Consider the following 21,669-nt stretch of genomic DNA (forward strand, 5'->3'; position numbering starts at 1 on the left):
CACGCTGTTAACGTGTTGTACACAGCTCCCCCGCTGGTCGATTAGGTACTTACACCACTAATTGACAGCCGCTCTGATCAGTGGTCACAGGTTAAGTCTGTGCTGAGTTCACTGATTTGAGCTTTACAATGGACCTCGGCACCAGGAGACAGAATTCAACCTGCCTGCTCCTGACTCACTGTCAGTGACTCCTGCTTGGAAATTGCTCGTGTGTGTAAACCTCAGCTGAGAATCGGTGTGGGTTTAGCTGGGATGCCCTCACGGTCGAATGGCCTTCCCGCACTCAAGGTCTAGGCTTGTGTGCCAATAAAGGCCACTTGGGTGAGGAGCTTGTGGGCACCTGACACCAGCAAGAGTTAGGCCCTTCAGAAGAGATAAGGAAGGAAGAAGATCGTCTGTTAAAGATTAAAGGAAGGCTCGCATTTCTCCAGCACCTTTCACAATCTCAGGATGTCCCAAAGCGCTTTGCAGCCAAAGTACATTTTTGAAGTGTGGTCACTGTTGTAATGTTGGAAATGTGGCAGCCAATTTGCGCACAGCAAGCTCCCACAAACAGCAATGTGATGATGACCGGATAACCTGTTTACTGATGTTGGTTGAGGGAAAAATATTGGCCCCAGGACACTGGGAAAACTCGCCTGCTCTTCCTCCAATAGTGTCGTCGCGGGATCTTTTACGTCCACCTGAGAGAGCAGACGGGGCCTCGGTTTACCATCTTATTTGAAAAACAGCACCTCCGACAGTGCAGCACTCCCTCAGTACTGTCGCTCCAACAGTGCGGTGCTCCCTCAGTACTGCCCCTCCGACAGTGTGGCACTCCCTCAGTACTGCCCCTCCGACAGTGCAGCGCTCCCTCAGTACCGCCCCTCCGACAGTGCGGCGCTCCCTCAGTACTGCCCCTCTGACAGTGCGGCACTCCCTCAGTACTGCCCCCCGACAGTGCGGCACTCCCTCAATACTGCCCCCCGACAGTGCGGCACTCCCTCAGTACTGCCCCTCAGACAGTGTCGCACTCCCTCAGTACTGCCCCTCCGACAGTGCGGCGCTCCCTCAGTACTGCCCCCCGACAGTGCGGCACTCCCTCAGTACTGCCCCTCAGACAGTGTGGCACTCCCTCAGTACTGCCCCTCCGACAGTGCGGCGCTCCCTCAGTACTGCCCCTCCGACAGTGCAGCGCTCCCACAGTACTGCCCCTTCGACAGTGCGGCGCTCCCTCAGTACTGCCCCTCCGACAGGGCAGCGCTCCCTCAGTACTGCCCCCCGACAGTGTGGTGCTCCCTCAGTACTGCCCCCGACAGTGTGGCGCTCCCTCAGTACTGCCCCCCCGACAGTGTGGCGCTCCCTCAGTACTGCCCCTCCGACAGTGCGGCGCTCCCTCAGTACTGCCCCTCCAACAGTGCAGTGCTCCCTCAGTACTGCCCCTCCAGCAGTGCAGTGCTCCCTCAGTACTGCCCCTCTGGCAGTGCAGCGCTCGCTCAGCACTGACCCTCCGACAGTGTGGCGCTCCCTCAGTACTGCCCCTCAGAGAGTGCGGTGCTCCCTCAGTACTGCCCCTCAGACAGTGCGGCACTCCCTCAGTACTGCCCCTCAGACAGTGCGGCGCTCCTTCAGTACTGCCCCCCAACAGTGCGGCGCTCCTTCAGTACTGCCCCCCGACAGTGCGGCACTCCCTCAGTACTGCCCCTCCGACAGTGCAGCGCTCCCTCAGTACTGCCCCTCCGACAGCGTGGTACTCCCTCAGTGCTGCCCCTCCGACAGCGCAGCGCTCCCTCAGTACTGCCCCCCGACAGTGCGGCGCTCCCTCAGTACTGCCCCTCCGACAATGCGGCACTCCCTCAGTACTGCCCCTACGACAGTGCGGTGCTCCCTCAGCACTGCCCCTATGACAGTGCGGCGCTCCCTCAGTACTGCCCCTCCGACAGTACGGCGCTCCCTCAGTACTGCCCCTCCGACAGTACGGCGCTCCCTCAGTACTGCCCCTCCGACAGTGCGGCGCTCCCTCAGTACTGCCCCCCGACAGTGCGGCACTCCCTCCGTACTGCCCCTCAGACAGTGTGGCACTCCCTCAGTACTGCCCCTCTGACAGTGCGGCGCTCCCTCAGTACTGCCCCTCCGACAGTGCGACACTCCCTCAGTACTGCCCCTCTGACAGTGCAGCGCTCCCTCAGTACTGGCCCTCTGACAGTGCAGCGCTCCCACAGTACTGCCCCTTCGACAGTGCGGCGCTCCCTCAGTACTGCCCCTCCAACAGGGCAGCGCTCCCTCAGTACTGCCCCCCGACAGTGTGGTGCTCCCTCAGTACTGCCCCCGACAGTGTGGCGCTCCCTCAGTACTGCCCCCCCGACAGTGTGGCGCTCCCTCAGTACTGCCCCTCCGACAGTGCGGCGCTCCCTCAGTACTGCCCCTCCAACAGTGCAGTGCTCCCTCAGTACTGCCCCTCCAGCAGTGCAGTGCTCCCTCAGTACTGCCCCTCTGGCAGTGCAGCGCTCGCTCAGCACTGACCCTCCGACAGTGTGGCGCTCCCTCAGTACTGCCCCTCAGAGAGTGCGGTGCTCCCTCAGTACTGCCCCTCAGACAGTGCGGCACTCCCTCAGTACTGCCCCTCAGACAGTGCGGCGCTCCTTCAGTACTGCCCCCCGACAGTGCGGCACTCCCTCTGTACTGCCCCTCCGACAGTGCAGCGCTCCCTCAGTACTGCCCCTCCGACAGCGTGGTACTCCCTCAGTACTGCCCCTCCGACAGTGCGGCGCTCCCTCAGTACTGCCCCCCGACAGTGCGGCGCTCCCTCAGTACTGCCCCTCCGACAGTGCGGCACTCCCTCAGCACTGCCCCTCCGACAGTGCGGTGCTCCCTCAGCACTGCCCCTATGACAGTGCGGCGCTCCCTCAGTACTGCCCCTCCGACAGTACGGCGCTCCCTCAGTACTGCCCCTCCGACAGTACGGCGCTCCCTCAGTACTGCACTGGGAGTGTCAGCGTGAATTATGGTCTCAAGTCTCTGGAGTGGGACTCGAACCCTCGACCTTCTGACTCAGAGGCGAGAGTGAGAGACAGACTGACACAACCCGTGGGGAAGGAGTTGGTGAAGGATTTGCAGACTGGGAGCCCCCGGGAGGAGCTGGCTCAGCGAATTGCTGTCAGGTTGTTTTCTGACTCAGGAACTTGCATGGTCTGCTTTACTAACCCTGGGCTGTGGAACAATTAAATTCTTACACCTTGGCTCCACTTTCACGCTTTGTTCTCCAATAAACTTTAAAATCTGAGTTATGAGCTTTGGCTGCAGGGATCTGTTTGCAACACAACTTTGATGTTTCCAGAGGATGGTTTTGCCAAAAGCAATCTTCAACCACTCCCCCCCAGCCCAACACCCATCCCTCATCCAAAGGTACCTCCCACCTCAAGTCCCCCCGCCCTGGAGGTGTTCCTGAGATAATTAGCTAATTTGGGGAAATAAAATGCGGTCATGGTTCTCCCCAGCCCTGATCTTTCTCTCACACACTCTGAGCTTGCTAATAACAGAGGCACGATCGGACCAAGAACTGAACCAAGATGAGGACCCTGATTCTGCTCAGCCTCTGCGCCCTGGCTGCTGTCTGTATGGCAGGTAGGAAGCTCTAACCCCCTTACCATTAACCTCTAACCGCCTCCTTCCTTCGAAGGGAGATGCCTTGTTGCGACATTACCGCAGTCCATTTGCTGACTTCAATGTGTTGTTGTCGATTGTGTCACATCCACCCCCAGCTCTGAAGCAGGTCAAGCTAGCGCAGTAAGTCAGGGCCTGTCCAGTGCAGGTGCACTGGGAATAGTTAACGTGGGTTAATTACCAATAGGTTAGCAGGTTAATGGCCCAACTTCTGCCTCGCTGACCTTTGACTGGGGAGCAGAAATGTCAGAGGTTTCTGGCCCTAATCTCTAATGAGCTCTTAGTAAAAGGTGCGTGTGTTGGCTTTGGGCAAGGACAAGGTTGGGTAGGGCTGTGATAGTTTCCATGGTCGAATACAGACAGAAAGAACTTGCATTTGGACAGTTCTTTTCATGTCCTCTGGACATTCCAAAGCGCTTCACAGCCAATGGATTCTTTTCAAGTGTAGCCACTGTTGCATTGTGGATTAGCTCAACATAGAATCACAGAAAGTTACAGCACGGAAGGAGGCCATTCGGCCCATCGTGTCCACGCCGGCCAACAAAGAGCTATCCAGCCTAATCCCACTTCCCAGCTCTTGGTCCGTAGCCCTACAGGTTACAGCATCCCAAGTGCACATCCAAGTACTTTTTAAATGTGGTTAGGGTTCCTGCCTCTACCACCCTTTCAGGCAGTGAGTTCCAGACCCCCACAACCCTCTGGGTGAAGAAATTTCCCCTCAAATCCCCTCTAAACCTTCCACCAATTACTTTAAATCTGTGCCTCCTGGTTTTTGACCCCTCTGCTAAGGGCAATAGGTCCTGTCTATCCACTTTATCTATGCCCCTCATAATTTTATACACCTCAATAAGGTCTCCCCCCAGCCTCCTCTGTTCCAAGGAAAACAGACCCTGCCTGTCCAGTCTTTCCTCGTAGCTAAGATTCTCTACTCCCAGCAACATCCTTGTAAATCTCCTCTGTACCCTCTCTAGTGCAATCACATCCTTCCTGTAATGTGGTGACCAGAACTGCACGCAGTACTCTAGCTGAGGCCTAACTAGTGTTTTCTACAGTTGAAGCATAATCTCCCTGCTCTTGTATTCTATGCCACAGCTAATAAAGGCAAGCATTCCGTATGCCTTCTTAACCAACAATCCAAGTTGTGACAGCAAGGTCCCATAAACAGCAATGAGATAAATGACCAGATAAGGTTTTAGGAGCGTTGGTTGAGGGATGAATGCCGGCCAGGGCACCTCATCAGCTGTGCTTTGAACAGTGCCACAGAATGTTTGATATGTCTACCTGAGCAGGTAGACGGGGGCCTTGGTTTGGGACATCTGAGACACGGCCCCTCTGATGATGCAGCGCTCCCTCAGTGCAGTGTCAGCCCAGGTTATAGGCTCAAGTCCAGGAATGGGGTTTTGCCCCTGACCCTCTGACTGGGAGGCTAGAGCCCTGCCCACTGAGCCACACCTGCCACTCACTGCAAGACTGGGCTCTTCGGTGAGCTGTAGAGGTGCTCCTGGTGCCATTGGGCCTCTTACCCCAGGGAATGCCAGCGCCTTCAGGAGAGAAAAGGGGAAAATTACTAGAAATCTCATTAACCAAAAGGTTAAAAGAGGCAAAGGTAGTGTGGAATAGTCAGTGATATCTGGTTATACCGTGTTACACTGGGAGATTCCGTGTTACACTGGGCGATGCCGTGTTACACTGGGCGATGCCGTGTTACACTGGGGGATACCGTGTTACACTGGGGGATACCGTGTTACACTGGGGGATACCGTGTTACACTGGGCGATACCGTGTTACACTGGGTGATACCGTGTTACACTGGGGGATACCGTGTTACACTGGGCGATACCGTGTTACACTGGAGGATACCGTGTTACACTGGGCGATACCGTGTTACATTGGCTGATACCGTGTTACACTGGGCGATACCGTGTTACACTGGGCGATACCGTGTTACACTGGGCGATACCGTGTTACACTGGGGGATACCGTGTTACACTGGGCGATACCGTGTTACACTGGAGGATACCGTGTTACACTGGAGGATACCGTGTTACACTGGGCGATACCGTGTTACACTGGGGGATATCGTGTTACACTGGGGGATACCGTGTTACACTGGGCGATACCGTGTTACACTGGGCGATACCGTGTTACACTGGGAGATATCGTGTTACACTGGGAGATACCGTGCTACACTGGGAGATACCGTGCTACACTGGGCGATACCGTGTTACACTGGGCGATACCGTGTTACACTGGGGGATACCGTGTTACACTGGGGGATTCCAGGCTGTATAATGTTACGCTTTATGAATTTCCTCTTTGCTTATGTCCTGGACGCCACTATTAATGTGTTTTTTTTTACATATTTAACAACTTGTTCTCCCACTTGTAAAGGTTTCTGTATCTGAAGCCCTAATTCTCTCTGCTCCTCGACTCCATTTAAAGGTTTACCATTTAGTGCATGTTTTCCTCTCCTTATTCTTCTTTCAAAATGCATCATCTCAGCATCAAATATAATCTGCCCGATTAACTGCCCAGTCTATGTGCTCCTGAAGACACTTCCCTCCCTCTTCACAGTTACCCACCCTCCCTGCCTTTCATGTCACCTGAAAGTGTTGATATTCTGACCCTTGTGTCCCAGCCCAGAAACAGAGCCGCTCCCTCGCACCTGGCGGTAGCGCAGTGCTGTGTAAAAGGGTTCAGGAGGACAACGTGAAAGGGCTGGGACAGCAGAAGCAGGACTGGAGACCAGTGAGCTGCCTGAGCCCACGGTGTGGTCCTCTCAGGGCCGGCAGTCCCACTCTGGTTTGCCAGAGCCTCCTGCTTTAATTCCACACTCCTTTTCTCGTCTCCCTCCTGTGATTGGTGTATCTGTTAACTCTTTCCCCATTCTCTTGGTCCAATCTTATTAATATCTCTCAGTCGTTAGTTATGAAGTTGCCTCCCCGCATTGACCAGCTGGGTGGGCCTGCCCTTGCCTGGGTCCACTCTTACCTATCCAGTCGTAGCCAGAGAATCACCTGCAATAGTTTCTCTTCCCGCCCCCGCACCGTTAACTCTGGGGTCCCCCAAGGATCTATCCTCGGCCCCCTCCTAGTTCTCCTCTACATGTTGCCCCTCGGCGACATCATCCGAAAACACAGTGCCGGGATCGCCTGTCCAGCAAATCATTGGTTTCAAATCCCTCCATGGCCTCGCCCCTCCCCATCTCTGTAACCTTCTCCAGCCCTACAACCCCCCGAGATCGCTGCGTTCCTCCAATTCTCGCCTCTTGCACATCCCCCGATTTCCATCGCTCCACCATTGGCGGCCGTGCCTTCAGCTGCCTGGGCCCCGAGCTCTGGAATTCCCTCCCTAAACCTCTCCGCCTCTCCCTCCTCCTTTAAATGTAACTTGTTGTTGTTGTACACAGCCAACGCTTCATAACCCATCCTTTCTCTTTCACTGACTGACATGCTGTGTACTTCCAACAAGAGCAGTTTTTTTTGCTTTTTATTTGTACTAGTTACGCACCTCAGTGAGCTATCCGGCCGTTCATCGTTTAACGTCACTTGCTCTCCTCTCTTTCAGCTCCTAAAGAATTCAGCGGACCCACTGAGAAGGAAGGTGTGTATCTTTAACCCTCATTCACCCACACTAACTCAGCAAAGAGTGAGAGGGGAGGGGAGCGAGAGGGGAGAGTGAGAGGGGAGAGCGAGAGGGGAGGGGAGCGAGGAGGCGAGCGAGAGGGGAGGGGAGCGAGAGGGGAGAGCAAGAGGGGAGGGGAGGGGAGAGTGAGAGGGGAAGGGAGCGAGAGGGGAGAGCGAGAGGGGAGAGTGAGAGGGAATGGGGCCTGGAGACTGGGGAATGGGGAGTTGGGGAGTGGGGATTGTTCAATAATCTCTCTGCCCTGGAGTTGTGAGGAGGGGATTGTGTCTGTCTCTCAGCGTGGAGAATCAGGAACCGAACCAAGGGCTTGGCTGTTGCCTCTTGTGATGTGTGAACCTGGGAAAATAATCGAGCACTGAGCAATGCAGCAATTTGCAGCCCACACGAGATGGGGAGAAAGTCTTCAAATGGCATTTAAAAACCAGCTGATGTCATCCCATCCCCACAGTGAAACCACTGGCCTGTAATGATGCTAATTATCCTTTATTCTCTATATAATACCCTCTCTGGTCTCGATAATCCTATATTGTGATTCCCAATTACAATGTAATCCTGTAATTACTGCCAGCGCTCAGTGACGTGAGGGTATTATTCGGGCTGCCTTGGCATTGACTGGCGACTGTTCTCATCTGTTTGCTCGCTGAGATCATGTTGCATGTTCTGTATGAAAACACCAGGTCAGTTAATCTAATGACAGGAACCCGATCAGATCGACACTCTGAGGTCATGCGTGCCCCTTGGATACAAGCCTGCTCATTCCTCAGTGCCAACTGCACCTGGCTCAGCTCCAAGGCTCAGAGAATCAAAGAATCTTACAGCACAGAAGGAGGCCATTCGGCCCATCGTGCCTGTGCCGGCTCTTTGAACGAGCTCTCCAATTAGTCCCACTCCCCCTTCGCTCTTTCCCCAGAGCCCTGCACATTGATTTTTTTCTGCAGCTCAACTTTCATAACTCAAGTCACTGACTCTCACTGGGGTACAGTTCCACAGGCACTGACTCTCACTGGGGTACAGTTCCACAGACACTGACTCTCACTGGGGTACAGTTCCACAGGCACTGACTCTCACTGGGGTACAGTTCCACAGACACTGACTCTCACTGGGGTACAGTTCCACAGACACTGACTCTCCCTGGGGTACAGTTCCACAGGCACTGACTCTCACTGGGGTACAGTTCCACAGACACTGACACTGACTCTCACTGGGGTACAGTTCCACAGACACTGACTCTCACTGGGGTACAGTTCCACAGACACGGACTCTCGCTGGGATACAGTTCCACAGACACTGACTCTCACTGGGGTACAGTTCCACAGACACTGACTCTCACTGGGGTACAGTTCCACAGACACTGACTCTCACTGGGGTACAGTTCCACAGACACTGACTCTCACTGGGATACAGTTCCACAGACACTGACTCTCACTGGGGTACAGTTTCACAGACACTGACTCTCACTGGGGTACAGTTCCACAGACACTGACTCTCACTGGGGTACAGTTCCACAGACACTGACTCTCACTGGGATACAGTTCCACAGACACTGACTCTCACTCGGGTACAGTTCCACAGACACTGACTCTCACTGGGGTACAGTTCCACAGACACTGACTCTCACTGGGGTACAGTTCCACAGACACTGACTCTCACTGGGGTTCAGTTCCACAGACACTGACTCTCACTGGGGTACAGTTCCACAGACACTGACTCTCACTGGGGTACAGTTCCACAGACACTGACTCTCACTGGGGTACAGTTCCACAGACACTGACTCTCACTGGGGTACAGTTCCACAGACACTGATTCTCACTGGGATACAGTTCCACAGACACTGACTCTCACTGGGGTACAGTTCCACAGACACTGACTCTCACTGGGGTACAGTTCCACAGACACTGACTCTCACTGGGGTACGGGTTCCACAGACACTGACTCTCACTGGGGTACGGGTTCCACAGGCACTGACTCTCACTGGGGTACGGGTTCCACAGACACTGACTCTCACTGGGGTACAGTTCCACAGACACTGACTCTCACTTGGGTGCGGGTTCCACAGACACTGACTCTCACTGGGGTACAGTACCACACACATTGACTCTCACTGGGGTACAGTTCCACAGGCACTGACTCTCACTGGGGTACAGTTCCACAGGCACTGACTCTCACTGGGGTACAGTTCCACAGACACTGACTCTCACTGGGGTACAGTTCCACAGACACTGACTCTCACTGGGGTACAGTTCCACACACATTGACTCTCACTGGGGTACAGTTCCACAGACACTGACTCTCACTGGGGCACAGTTCCACAGACACTGACTCTCACTGGGGTACAGTTCCACAGACACTGACTCTCACTGGGGTACAGTTCCACAGACACTGACTCTCACTGGGGCACAGTTCCACAGGCACGGACTCTCACTGGGGTACAGTTCCACAGGTATTTCTGGGCAGGGGTGAGGATCAGGAGCCCGACTGTTACCCAGGGGCACTGAAGCTGGTTATTGCTTCTCTGCACTGCGCTGGCTGTGATTGGCTGCCTCAGCACAGAGCAGGGTTCAAACCCGACCCTTTCTGCTATGCATGGCTCCAACACTCACTGAATGAAAATCACTGCACCCGCCGGGTACCAACTTTTATCAACATGTTTAAACCTACAAAAAAAGATAAATCCGCACCGAGGGTGGTGACCCCTGATTAACCTTGGGGAATGAACTGTTCCCTGCACATCCCGGTTAACTCTTGTCTCGTTGTGTTTTGTCCATTCATTGCTGCTTAATCCGTGATTTTATATTTTCTTTAGAAACCTTTATGGACAAACAATCTGCAAACAACTTTGTGAGGAGGAAGAGACATGCGTATGGCTATTACCACTCGTACCCCACATATGAAAGGTGAGTCCCCCACTCTGGCTCATTTAGTTGTTTTTTGTTTTAAAGTCCCTGCCAGACCTTCTAATGTTTCATCAGTAACATTTGTTGACAGCTATAATTCCAACTCTCAGGAATGCTGCACCATGGATCACGTGTCTGTGTCTGCGATTCCCCCACACGGTGATGGGACATGGGTCTGTGTCTGCGATTCCCCCACACGGTGATGGGACGCGGGTCTGTGCCTGCGATTCCCCTGCACAGTGACGGGACACGGGTCTGTGTCTGCGATTCCCCCACACGGTGATGGGACGCGGGTCTGTGCCTGCGATTCCCCTGCACAGTGACGGGACGCAGGTCTGTGTCTGTGATTCCCCCACACGGTGATGGGACATGGGTCTGTGTCTGCGATTCCCCCACACGGTGATGGGACGCGGGTCTGTGCCTGCGATTCCCCTGCACAGTGACGGGACGTGGGTCTGTGTCTGCGATTCCCCCACACGGTGATGGGACGCGGGTCTGTGCCTGCGATTCCCCTGCACAGTGACGGGACGCAGGTCTGTGTCTGCGATTCCCCCACACGGTGATGGGACGTGGGTCTGTGTCTGCGATTCCCCCACACGGTGATGGGACGCGGGTCTGTGTCTGTGATTCCCCCACACGGTGATGGGACGCGGGTCTGTGTCTGCGATTCCCCCACACGGTGATGGGACGCGGGTCTGTGTCTGCGATTCCCCCACACGGTGATGGGACGCGGGTCTGTGTCTGCGATTCCCCTGCACAGTGATGTGACGCAGGTCTGTGTCTGCAATTCCCCCGCACAGTGATGGGACGCGGGCCTCTGTCTGCGATTTCCCTGCACAGTGACGGGACGGGGGTCTGTGTCTGCGATTCCCCCGCACGGTGATGGGACACGGGTCTGTGTCTGCGATTCCCCCGCACAGTGACGGGATGCGGGTCTGTGTCTGCGATTCCCCGCACAGTGACGGGACGGGGGTCTGTGTCTTCAATTTCCCCACACGGTGATGGGACGCGGGCCTGTGTCTGCGATTTCCCTGCACAGTGATGGGGCGGGGGTCTGTGTCTGCGATTTCCCCACACGGTGATGGGACGGGGGTCTGTGTCTGCGATTTCCCCACACGGTGATGGGACGCGGGCCTGTGTCTGCGATTTCCCTGCACAGTGATGGGACGGGGGTCTGTGTCTGCGATTCCCCCGCACGATGATGGGACGGGGGTCTGTGTCTGCGATTTCCCCACACGGTGATGGGACGGGGGTCTGTGTCTGTGATTCCCCCGCACGATGATGGGACGGGGGTCTGTGTCTGCGATTCCCCTGCACAGTGATGGGGTGGGGGTCTGTGTCTGCGATTTCCCCGCACAGTGATGGGACGCGGGTCTGTGTCTGCGATTCCCCCGCACGATGATGGGACGCGGGTCTGTGTCTGCGATTTCCCCACACGGTGATGGGACGCGGGTCTGTGTCTGCGATTTCCCCACACGGTGATGGGACGGGGGTCTGTGTCTGCGATTCCCCCACACGGTGATGGGACGCGGGTCTGTGTCTGCGATTTCCCCACAAGGTGATGGGACGCGGGTCTGTGTCTGCGATTTCCCAACACGGTGACGGGACGGGGGTCTGTGTCTGTGATTCCCCCACATGGTGATGGGACGTGGGTCTGTGTCTGCGATTCCCCCGCACAGTGACGGGACGCGGGTTTGTGTCTGCGATTCCCCCGCACAGTGACGGGACGCGGGCCTGTGTCTGCGATTCCCCCACACGGTGATGGGGCGCGAGTCTGTGTCTGTGATTCCCCCACACGGTGACGGGACGGGGGTCTGTGTCTGCGATTCCCCCGCACGGTGATGGGACGCGGGTCTGTGTCTGCGATTCCCCCACACGGTGATGGGACGCGGGTCTGTGTCTGCGATTCCCCCGCACGGTGATGGGACGGGGGTCTGTGTCTGCGATTCCCCCGCACGGTGATGGGACGGGGGTCTGTGTCTGCGATTCCCCCGCATGGTGATGGGACGCGGGTCTGTGTCTGCGATTCCCCCACATGGTGACGGGACGCGGGTCTGTGTCTGCGATTCCCCCGCACGGTGATGGGGCGCGGGTCTGTGTCTGCGATTCCCCCGCACGGTGATGGGACGGGGGTCTGTGTCTGCGATTCCCCCGCACGGTGATTGTCTGATTACGCTCCTGTGAAGCACCATGGGACATTTGTACCACATTAAAGGCGCTATATAAATACAAGTTGATGTTGTTGCTAAGCTAACACTCCTTTGTGGTAATGTTTCAGCGTGAGGGAGATCTACAAGAGCCCCGTGGAGGTGAACAGGGAATACTGTGATGGAGATGAAAACTGTGGAACGGGTTACCCCTACGCTGCCTACGGCAAGGGCTACGGTTACGGTTATCAAGCGTACTACAGGCCACACTACCATACTGCCAAATACTGAGCACAACCACAAGGAATCTCCCCTCCCCTCCCCTCCCCTCATCACCAGGAGCTAGCAGTTCGAATGATACGGTTACTGGAAATATGAGTATTTAGTACAATTAAACCAGGGAAGGGGAAGTATGAGTGAGGAGTCAAGTAGATCCCAATTTCAAACGGGACCGTTTTCTCTTCCCTCCCTCCCACCACCCACATCCCAAGAAAGGGCTTTTAAAATTGTGTGTTGTTGCGAGAGTGTAAGAGGTCTCATCTTCCACTGCCAGGCGGTGTTTGCTTCACCCAGCCATTAGTACAGCTCTGATAGCCAATGACTCACTCGGTGACTGAATATCAAAGGTGGTTTACAAGGGTGAAAGCTAAAGTAAAATTGACCGTGTCACAGATGGGGCAGTGGGTGTCTCACTTTACTGTGGCCCCCTTGAGCCTTTCACCTTCCACAGGCCATTCTGACTTCTGGTTGCAAGGTCACGAGTCCGGCTGAGCTGGGAAATGGAATCCAAGTGGAGTCTCTTTGAATGTGACTGGAAACACTTGGTACAAGGGGGGGGGGAAGAAATCCGCTCGAAACACGAACGAGAGGCAAGCAGTCACTGGCAGAGAGTATTTGGGCTTCACTGGGATGCGACGCCCTGTGATTTCTGTGTTTGTGTTAATGGTGCAGCTAGGGCGGGAGAGAGCCCAGCGGCCAGGGAAAGAAAGGGAAGAAGTTTGATGATAAATGAAGACAAGCTGGAGGATAACTGCTAGAGAAAGCCTAGAGAATGGGCGTTCAGCGGGTCGCAGCCCCTGGGGCCAGGCACAGCCCTGAAGGTTCTACCAAAGCGACAGAGGGATAACAGAGGCAGAGCAAATACTACCTTCCCCACTACAGCAGCGAGCACTCCCTGACCAGCATCAACCACATAGCAGGTCCACCATTCCCAGTAACAGTATCCTTCGAGCCGCATGGCTCGTCAGAAGCGTGAAGGAATATTTAAATGTCAGCAACTCCGAAGGCCACAACTGACGGAAGCAAAAATGTGTACATTATAATGATGTTAGGGCACAGACAGATTAGTATCTGATCGACCGTTAATAATATGCATGTCTCCATTAAACATACCGTTCCATTTATTAGTCCTTTTACAATCACTGCCTTGTCTCTTTTATGTCTTCTTCTCAGTGTAAATCTCCCTTCCTGTATGTAGTGCGAGAACACTCCAATATGCATGTACCGCTGTATTTTTGTGAACATAACGAAAAAAATAAATAAAATGCATTCTCCCTCCTTGCACTGTCTGATTTATCGAAGTGACGATTATTGAATTGAACCAGGATGATGGTGGGGACGGAGGGATTGGAATACAAGGAGCGGTTATGTAAATTGGGCGTGTGCTCACTGGACAAGAGAGGGTTGGCAGATGATATGACAACTGTTTTTGCAATTCTAAGGGGACGGGATAATGTTGACCGAGATGAGCTGTTTCACCGTGTCCAGAACAGGAGATCCAGAGGACACGGCCTGTGTTTGAAGGGGGGTCAATTCAAAACTGATCTGCGGAAACAATATTTCAGTGAGCGAGCGGTCAGTCTGTGGAACAGGCTCCCCGGGGAGAGGGTGGGAGCAGGTAGTGTCGATTCATTTCAAATACAAATGAGACAGATTTCTTTCAGGAAATAACATTTTGGGATCTAGTATCTGAGTAATTGGAGATAGGCCGTGTGGTGAATGTAGCAGGCTCGGGAGGAACAGGTGACTTTGGATCTCTGGTTCCCCAAAGCTCTCCACCACTGGGAGTTTTCCTCGCCTCGTGTCTGGGCCTGTTGTAGACGCACTGATAGAGATCAATCGCTGTGATTGGTCAACAACTCCATTATTGTTGGATCCCCCGATGACCAGGATTGGAGAAGGCGAACTGGAAGGACCTCGGTCTTTCTCGTCCACCAATCCCGATGTTCCTGTGATTCTCTCTGGTATCCTGCCCACCAGCTCTGACTTTGACATTAAACTTCAATTGAGAATCCACCAGGCAGAATGCCAGCCTGCTCACCAAGCAGCTTAAACCCCCAGTGATACGCTTATCAATTACTTCATAAAAGGTGATGAGTCGAAGAAGAGATGATGAGTCGAAAGAAGAGATGAATAAGGCTTTTATTAGCTAAGAAGAGACCATGCTTCTTCGTGAGTGACTGAACAAGTCTGAACGAAACCCACACAGTGGTGGGTGGAGTCAGCTGAGGCATGCCTCCATACACAGCGCCACCCAGAGGTGGCAATATACAATACAGTGGTTTACCACATTCACCCCTTGTTTAATGTGAAGTCCGGCGGGGTGAAGGGTACTACAAGTTAAGTCTATCAGGAGGCCTTGTCTGACGTCCTGATCGTCGTGGTGGCGGCGGTGGTGTTGCAGCATCCGACGTCGGGTCTGGTGTCTGGGTGGTTGGCGAAGATTCCTGGGGCTTTGGCATGCCGTCTGCAGGGGTTGGGTTGGGAGGGGTGGTGGGGGATAACAGTGGTAAGGGGGATAACGGTGGTAAGGGGGATAACGGTGGTAATTCAGGGGTACCCGAGGGTGCGAGATCTCGTATGGAGACCGTGTCCTCCCGCCCGTCTGGGTATGTCACCCAGGCATACTGGGGGTTGGCGTGTAGGAGGTGCACCCGCTCGACCAGGGGGTCTGTTTTATGCGTCCTCACGTGCCTCTGCAGTAGGACGGGCCCAGGAGAAGTCAACCATGCCGGTAGCGAGGTTCCCGATGTAGACTTCCGGGGGAAAACGAACATTTTCTCATGAGGGGTCGCATTAGTGGCAGTACAAAGCAGTGACCGAATGGAGTGAAGCGCTGCAGGGAGGACCTCCTGCCAGCGGGAGGTCGGAAGGCCCTTAGATTTTAGTGCTAAGAGGACTGCCTTCCAAACCGTCGCGTTCTCCCTTTCCACCTGGCCGTTCCCCCGGGGGTTGTAACTGGTGGTCCTGCTCGTGGCGATACCTCTTGTTAGCAGGTACTGCCGAAGTTCGTCGCTCATGAACGATGAGCCCCTGTCGCTATGTATATAGCTGGGGAACCCGAACAGAGCGAAGATGTCATTCAGACACTTGATGACCGTGTACTGGTCATGTCTGGGCAAGGGATGGCAAAGGGGAAACGGGAGTACTCATCAACTATGTTGAGGAAGTACACATTGCGGTCAGCGGAGGGGAGGGGCCCTTTAAAATCGACGCTCAGGCGTTCGAAGGGGCGGGTGGCCTTGATCAGGCTTGCTCTGTCCGGCCTATAGAAGTGCGGTTTGCACTCGGCGCAGATTTGGCAGCTCTTGGTCATGGTCCTGACCTCCTCGATGGAGTAGGGCAGGTTACGGGATTTGATAAAATGGAAAAACCTGGTGACCCCCGGGTGGCAGAGGTCATTGTGGAGGGACTGCAGCCTATCACTCTGTGCGTTGGCGCATGTACCACGTGATAGGGCATCTGGGGGCTCATTGAGTTTCCCTGGCCGATACAAGATATCATAATTGTAGGTGGAGAGTTCGATTCTCCACCTCAAGATCTTGTCGTTCTTGATTTTACCCCTCTGCTTATTATTAAACATAAAAGCTACTGAACGCTGGTCAGTGAGCAGGGTAAATCGTTTCCCGGCCAGGTAATGCCTCCAGTGACGCACCGCTTCTACAATAGCCTGGGCCTCCTTTTCGACGGAGGAGTGTCTCGTCTCGGGGCCCTGGAGGGTCCTTGAGAAAAAGGCCACGGGTCTGCCCGCCTGGTTAAGGGTCGCGGCTAGGGCGAAGTCGGAGGCATCGCTCTCCACTTGGAAGGGGATGGACTCATCCACCGCGTGCATTGCGGCCTTCGCGATATCGTTCTTGATAAGAGTGAAGGCTGCACACGCCTCTGGTGTCAGGGGGAAGGAGGTGGCTTTGATGAGGGGCCTGGCTTTGTCTGCATAGAGGGGCACCCACTGGGCGTAGTAGGAGAAAAACCCCAGGCATCTCTTCAGTGCTTTTTGGCAGTGGGGAAGGGGTAGCTCCATTAGGGGGCGCATTCTGTCGGGGTCGGGCCCGATGACTCCGTTCTCCACCACGCAGCCGAGGATGGCCAGGCGCTTGGTGTGAAACATACATTTTTCCTTATTGTACGTTAGGTTCAGCCGTTGGGCCGTACGGAGGAAATTTGCTAGATTAACGTTGATGTAAGAAAAAGGAGACTTACCATCAAGTAACTTTAAAGTAAGCTTTAAGTAACTTATAAACACACTATATACAAGAGAGGTCTTTACCATGCCTCTGGTAGAAGCCTCTTACAATACTGAACAGACCAGTATTTATACCAGTCCAACAGGAAGTGAGGTATGTACACAGTTCATAGTTCACAGTTCATAGTTCACAGGAAGTGATGACATAACTTCCCGGAAGTTAGCATTTTTATCACATTCTTCCCTCCTGCAGGATTAGGAGGCTGTGGTCTACCTTTTGGTCCGCAGCCGCCGAACAAGGAAGAGTCGCACCCGTTTGGATTCCCGTCGTAGAGGGTCGCTGGTCCGCTTACATGCGGTTGGCCATTGGTCAGAGTCTGTGTGGCCTGGATTGCCCTGTGAAGGGTCGGGGAGATCATGGCTTCGAGTACGAGCCCCAATAGGTTCAAAGTCGGACTGCCTCTGTTCAGAGGGAGGTGCAGAGCTGGTCTGTGGCGGATCAGTACTTTCATGCGCGGTACTGGGAGGGTCGCAACCTTGAGCACGGGGTTCTACCGGCACCAAGCTAGTTGGTGTCCGATCAGGATCCTGGAGAGGGGTACCCGATAGGTCCCAAGAGTTTCCTGGTGAAATACCATCACCCGATGTCCCACTAGGTCCTGGTGGGCAGGGAGCCAGATCCCGTAATGATACGGTAGATTCTCGGCCGTCGGAATATCGTATGTTTGCATAGGTGGGGTTGGCATCGGTTAGTTCAACCTCGTCTACGAGAGGGTCATTTTTAGACGTCCGAACGTATCTTCGGAGTAATACAGGTCCAGGAGTAGTTAGCCATGACGGGAGTGATGTCCCATGAGATGAGCGACGCTGGAATCCAAAGAACCGCTCATGAGGTGTAGTATTTGTGGCTGTAGAAAGCAGAGACCGTATAGAGTGCAATGCATCCGGAAGCACTGTTTCCCATTGCTGGTCTGGTAGGCCCCGAGATCTTAAAGCGAGACGTACGGAATTCCAGATGATACCGTTATACCTCTCTACCTGCCCATTTCCGATGGGATGGTATGGTGTTGTTTTGCTTGTAGCAATTCCCCGTTCTGAGAGGTAGTCCTTGAGTTCCCTTGACATAAAGGATGGACCCCGATCTGAGTGAATATAAGCCGGCATGCCACAGAGAGAAAATACCTGCTCAAGGCAGCAGATTACTGTGGACGCCAGCATATTGGAGCAGGGGAAGGCAAACGGAAAACGTGAATATTCGTCGATCATGGTGAGCAAATATGTGTTCCGAGTTGAAGAGGGCACTGGGCCCTTAAAATCGATGCTAAGTCGTTGCATCGGTTGGGTTGCATGTATGAGTATACCAGCTGAGGGGCGGAAGAACTGAGGTTTTAATTCCGCACAAAGCCGGCATTCTGAGCATATTTTCTTTACATCTCCAGTGGAAAAAGGGAGATTCCGTGATCGTACGAAATGTAGCATGCGCGTAACGCCAGGATGACACAAACCATTGTGGACATCCATGAGAGTGGAGGATGACATAGTGGAGCAGAATGCCCGTGTGAGGGTGTCCGGGGCCACATTCTCCTTGCCAGGCCGATAGAGAATGGTATAACCAAAAGAGGCCAGTTCCATCCTCCAAAGTTGTATTTTATTATTCTTAATTTTGGTTCGTTTTCGATTATCGAGCATGAAGGCGACTGATCGTTGGTCCGTGATCAATGTAAAGTGCTGGCGAGCTAGAAAATGGTTCCACTTCCGTACTGCCTCTATGATGGCTGTGGCTTCTTTCTCAACCGGAGGATAATGTAGCTCGGCACCTTGTAAGGTCCTGGACATAAATGCTACAGGACGACCTTCCTGATTCAGAGTAGCCGAGATCGCCACCTCCGAGGCATCACATTCAACCACGAAAGGGAGATTCTCATCGATGGAGTGAAGAGCCGCTTTCTCCAACTGTTTTTTGAGAAGGTTAAAGGCTGCAACAGCCGCTGTTCCCAGTGGAAATGATCTAGCATGCAGCAAGGGTTGGATTTTGTCCGAAAAATGAGGAATCCATTTAGCGTAGTATGCAAACAGACCGAGAGCCCGACGTAAAGAAGCCGGATTCTTAGGTGACGGGAGCTCTTGGAGCGGGCGAAGTCTTTCTGGGTCTGGCTTAATGATACCATTGCCTACGCAGTAGCCAAGGATGTTGATGGTCGGTTGCGACTCAACAGATTTGGATTCATTCAGGGTCAAATTACGGCGATGGAGGGCATCCCGAAATTTTTGGAGGTTGGAGTCGTGTTCCTGTTGATCGTGACCTGCAATGGTAATGTTATCAAGATAGGGAAAAGTGTCCCTTAGGTTTTCCTGCTTAACCAGGCCATCCATTGCCCGTTGAAAGACAGCCACTCCATTAGTAACCCCGAATGGGAGGCGACGAAATTGGTACAGCCGTCCATTAGCCTCAAAGGCTGTGTACTGCTTATCTGAGACCTTCAAGGGTAACTGATGATAGGCACTTTTTAAATCGTAAGTTGAGAACACTTTGTATTCGGCCAGTTTATTAACCATATCATCAATGCGTGGCAATGGGTAGGCGTCCAAGTCGGTATATTGATTGATGGTTTGCGAATAATCGATGCATAGTCGCTGTTTGTGAGGTTTTAGAGGGTTCTTGACAATGACGACTTGAGCCCGCCAGGGCGACGAACATGGTTCAATGATATCCTCTGCTAGAAGTCGAGAGATTTCAGCCGCAATAAAAGATTGGTCTTCCTGATTAAAGCGCCGCGATTTCGTTATTATCGGTTGGCATTGAGGCGGAATACTGGCAAATAATGAGGGTTCATCAAGTGAAGCTGCTGATAATGCACAAAAAGGTAATTTAGATGGTATATTAGAAATAGTAAGTCCGGGTTTGGATCCACCAAACTCAATGGTGAGTTTCTTATGCTGTTTTTGGAAGTCCAGCCCTAAGAGGAGATCACTACATAAGTCTTTGAGCACCGAAAGTCGGGTGGAGGGATACATACGACCATGAAGTGTCATATCAACAACACAAAAGCCGGAGATTCTGGTATTAAGTGATGACTGGGCCATCGCAATTGCCTGGTCCGATGGGAAGACATGTAGTTTCAATTTCGCAACAATCTGTTCCTTAATGAAACTATCAGTACTTCCTGAGTCAATTAAGGCATCTAAGGTATGCCCTTTAATTGAAATTTTTGTGGCTGCCTGAGACAGGTTCTGTGGGCAAGCAGCTGTAATTGGTGTCGTTGCACAGAGAGTGGCTAAAACTCTCGGTGTGCTTCTTCGGGAGAGAGCTCGAGAGGAAGCTTGATAGGTCCTAGCTGGAGCATCTTGATAGGCCCTAATTGGGGCAGTTCGGTAGGTCTTAGCTGGATTGGCCCTCGTAGAGGCCCTTGATAGGCAAACTTTAGCAAAGTGTCCTTTTTTCCCGCAATAACTGCAGATTGCATTGCGAGCAGGGCAGGTTTTCCTAGGGTGAAAAGCATCTCCACAAAAGAAGCATTCCTTCCTAGATTGCCAAGAGGCTGCTAAAGTGGGGTCGTCCTCCTCTTCTTCATCAGAATTATCAGAATTAGATTCCCCCATGATAGGGTTCACCTGAGACCGCTTGAATTGTCTGGTTGCAGCTACAGCAGCAGATCGAGATCTGGGCAGCTGATAGAGGTCTGCATTTCTCTTTGCCAAATCCAGTGAACAAGCTAGGTCAAAAGCTTTTTGTAGCTCAAGTGTTTTACTTTCTAGTAGACGCTGGCGTATAAATGGAGAGGCAATCCCGCAGATGAAAGCATCACGAATCATTTCTTGGCGGTACAGCTCAGCTGAGGCTGCCTGAAAGTTACAATCTACGCTGAGCCTGCGAAGTTCTTGCAGGAATTCGTCAATTGATTCCCCTGGCCCTTGTCGGGCTGTGGCCAGTAGATGTCTAGCATAGACCTCATTTGGGGTCTTCGCATACAGTTTCTTAAGTGCCCGAATCACCTCTTCGTAATTATCCCAGTCATCAACATATTCGAACACTTTTGGGGTCACATAATTGACAAGTATCTTCAATTTAGCAGGAGCATCCACTTTACATTCATCCAGAAAATTCTCAAAAGTACGATACCAATGCTTCCATACCCTGCCAGCTGCTGGTGTATTCGGGTCCAAGTCCAGACGAATAGGTCTAAGGATTTTCTCCATGATGGGTGGTTCCCTGGATCCTTAACTTCCGAGTTTGTCTGAAGGTCTAGTATTCGTCAGTGTAAATACTAAGTTACTTAAATTGATGTAAGAAAAAGGAGACTTACCATCAAGTAACTTTAAAGTAAGCTTTAAGTAACTTATAAACACACTATATACAAGAGAGGTCTTTACCATGCCTCTGGTAGAAGCCTCTTACAATACTGAACAGACCAGTATTTATACCAGTCCAACAGGAAGTGAGGTATGTACACAGTTCATAGTTCACAGTTCATAGTTCACAGGAAGTGATGACATAACTTCCCGGAAGTTAGCATTTTTATCACAAACGTCGTGATCCTGCTGGTCGTGGCCGCAGATGGTGACGTTATCCAAATAGGGGAAGGTTGCCCGCAGCGCGTTCTGGTCAACCATTCGGTCCATCTCCCTTTGGAAGACCGAAACCCCGTTGGTGACGCCGAAGGGGACCCTAAGGAAGTGGTAGAGGCGGCCGTTTGCCTCGAAGGCAGTATACTGGCGGTCCTCATGGCGGATGGGCAGCTGGTGGTACGCTGACTTAAGGTCGATGGTGGAGAATACTTTGTATTGCGCAATCTGATTGACCATATCAGATATGCGAGGGAGCGGGTACGCGTCCAGCTGGGTGTACCGGTTTATGGTTTGGCTGTAGTCGATTACCATG

At 53.1% G+C, this 21,669-nt stretch overlaps 1 protein-coding gene across 1 annotated transcript; it reads left to right on the forward strand.

Annotated features, from left to right (window-relative positions):
* Positions 1 to 3,383: 3,383 nt before the first annotated feature.
* Positions 3,384 to 13,879, forward strand: LOC147099659 (uncharacterized). The gene is made up of 4 exons (XM_085969340.1): positions 3,384 to 3,603; positions 7,210 to 7,245; positions 10,091 to 10,181; positions 12,460 to 13,879. Exons 1-4 carry the CDS (start codon positions 3,549 to 3,551, stop codon positions 12,617 to 12,619), a joined length of 342 nt encoding a protein of 113 aa, XP_085825466.1. The 5' UTR covers positions 3,384 to 3,548; the 3' UTR covers positions 12,620 to 13,879.
* The last annotated feature ends 7,790 nt before the right edge of the window (positions 13,880 to 21,669 follow it).

This window comes from Somniosus microcephalus, chromosome 28 (assembly GCF_052327205.1).
Source record: "Somniosus microcephalus isolate GS21.2 chromosome 28, FLI_Smic_1.0, whole genome shotgun sequence".
NCBI lineage: Eukaryota > Metazoa > Chordata > Chondrichthyes > Squaliformes > Somniosidae > Somniosus > Somniosus microcephalus.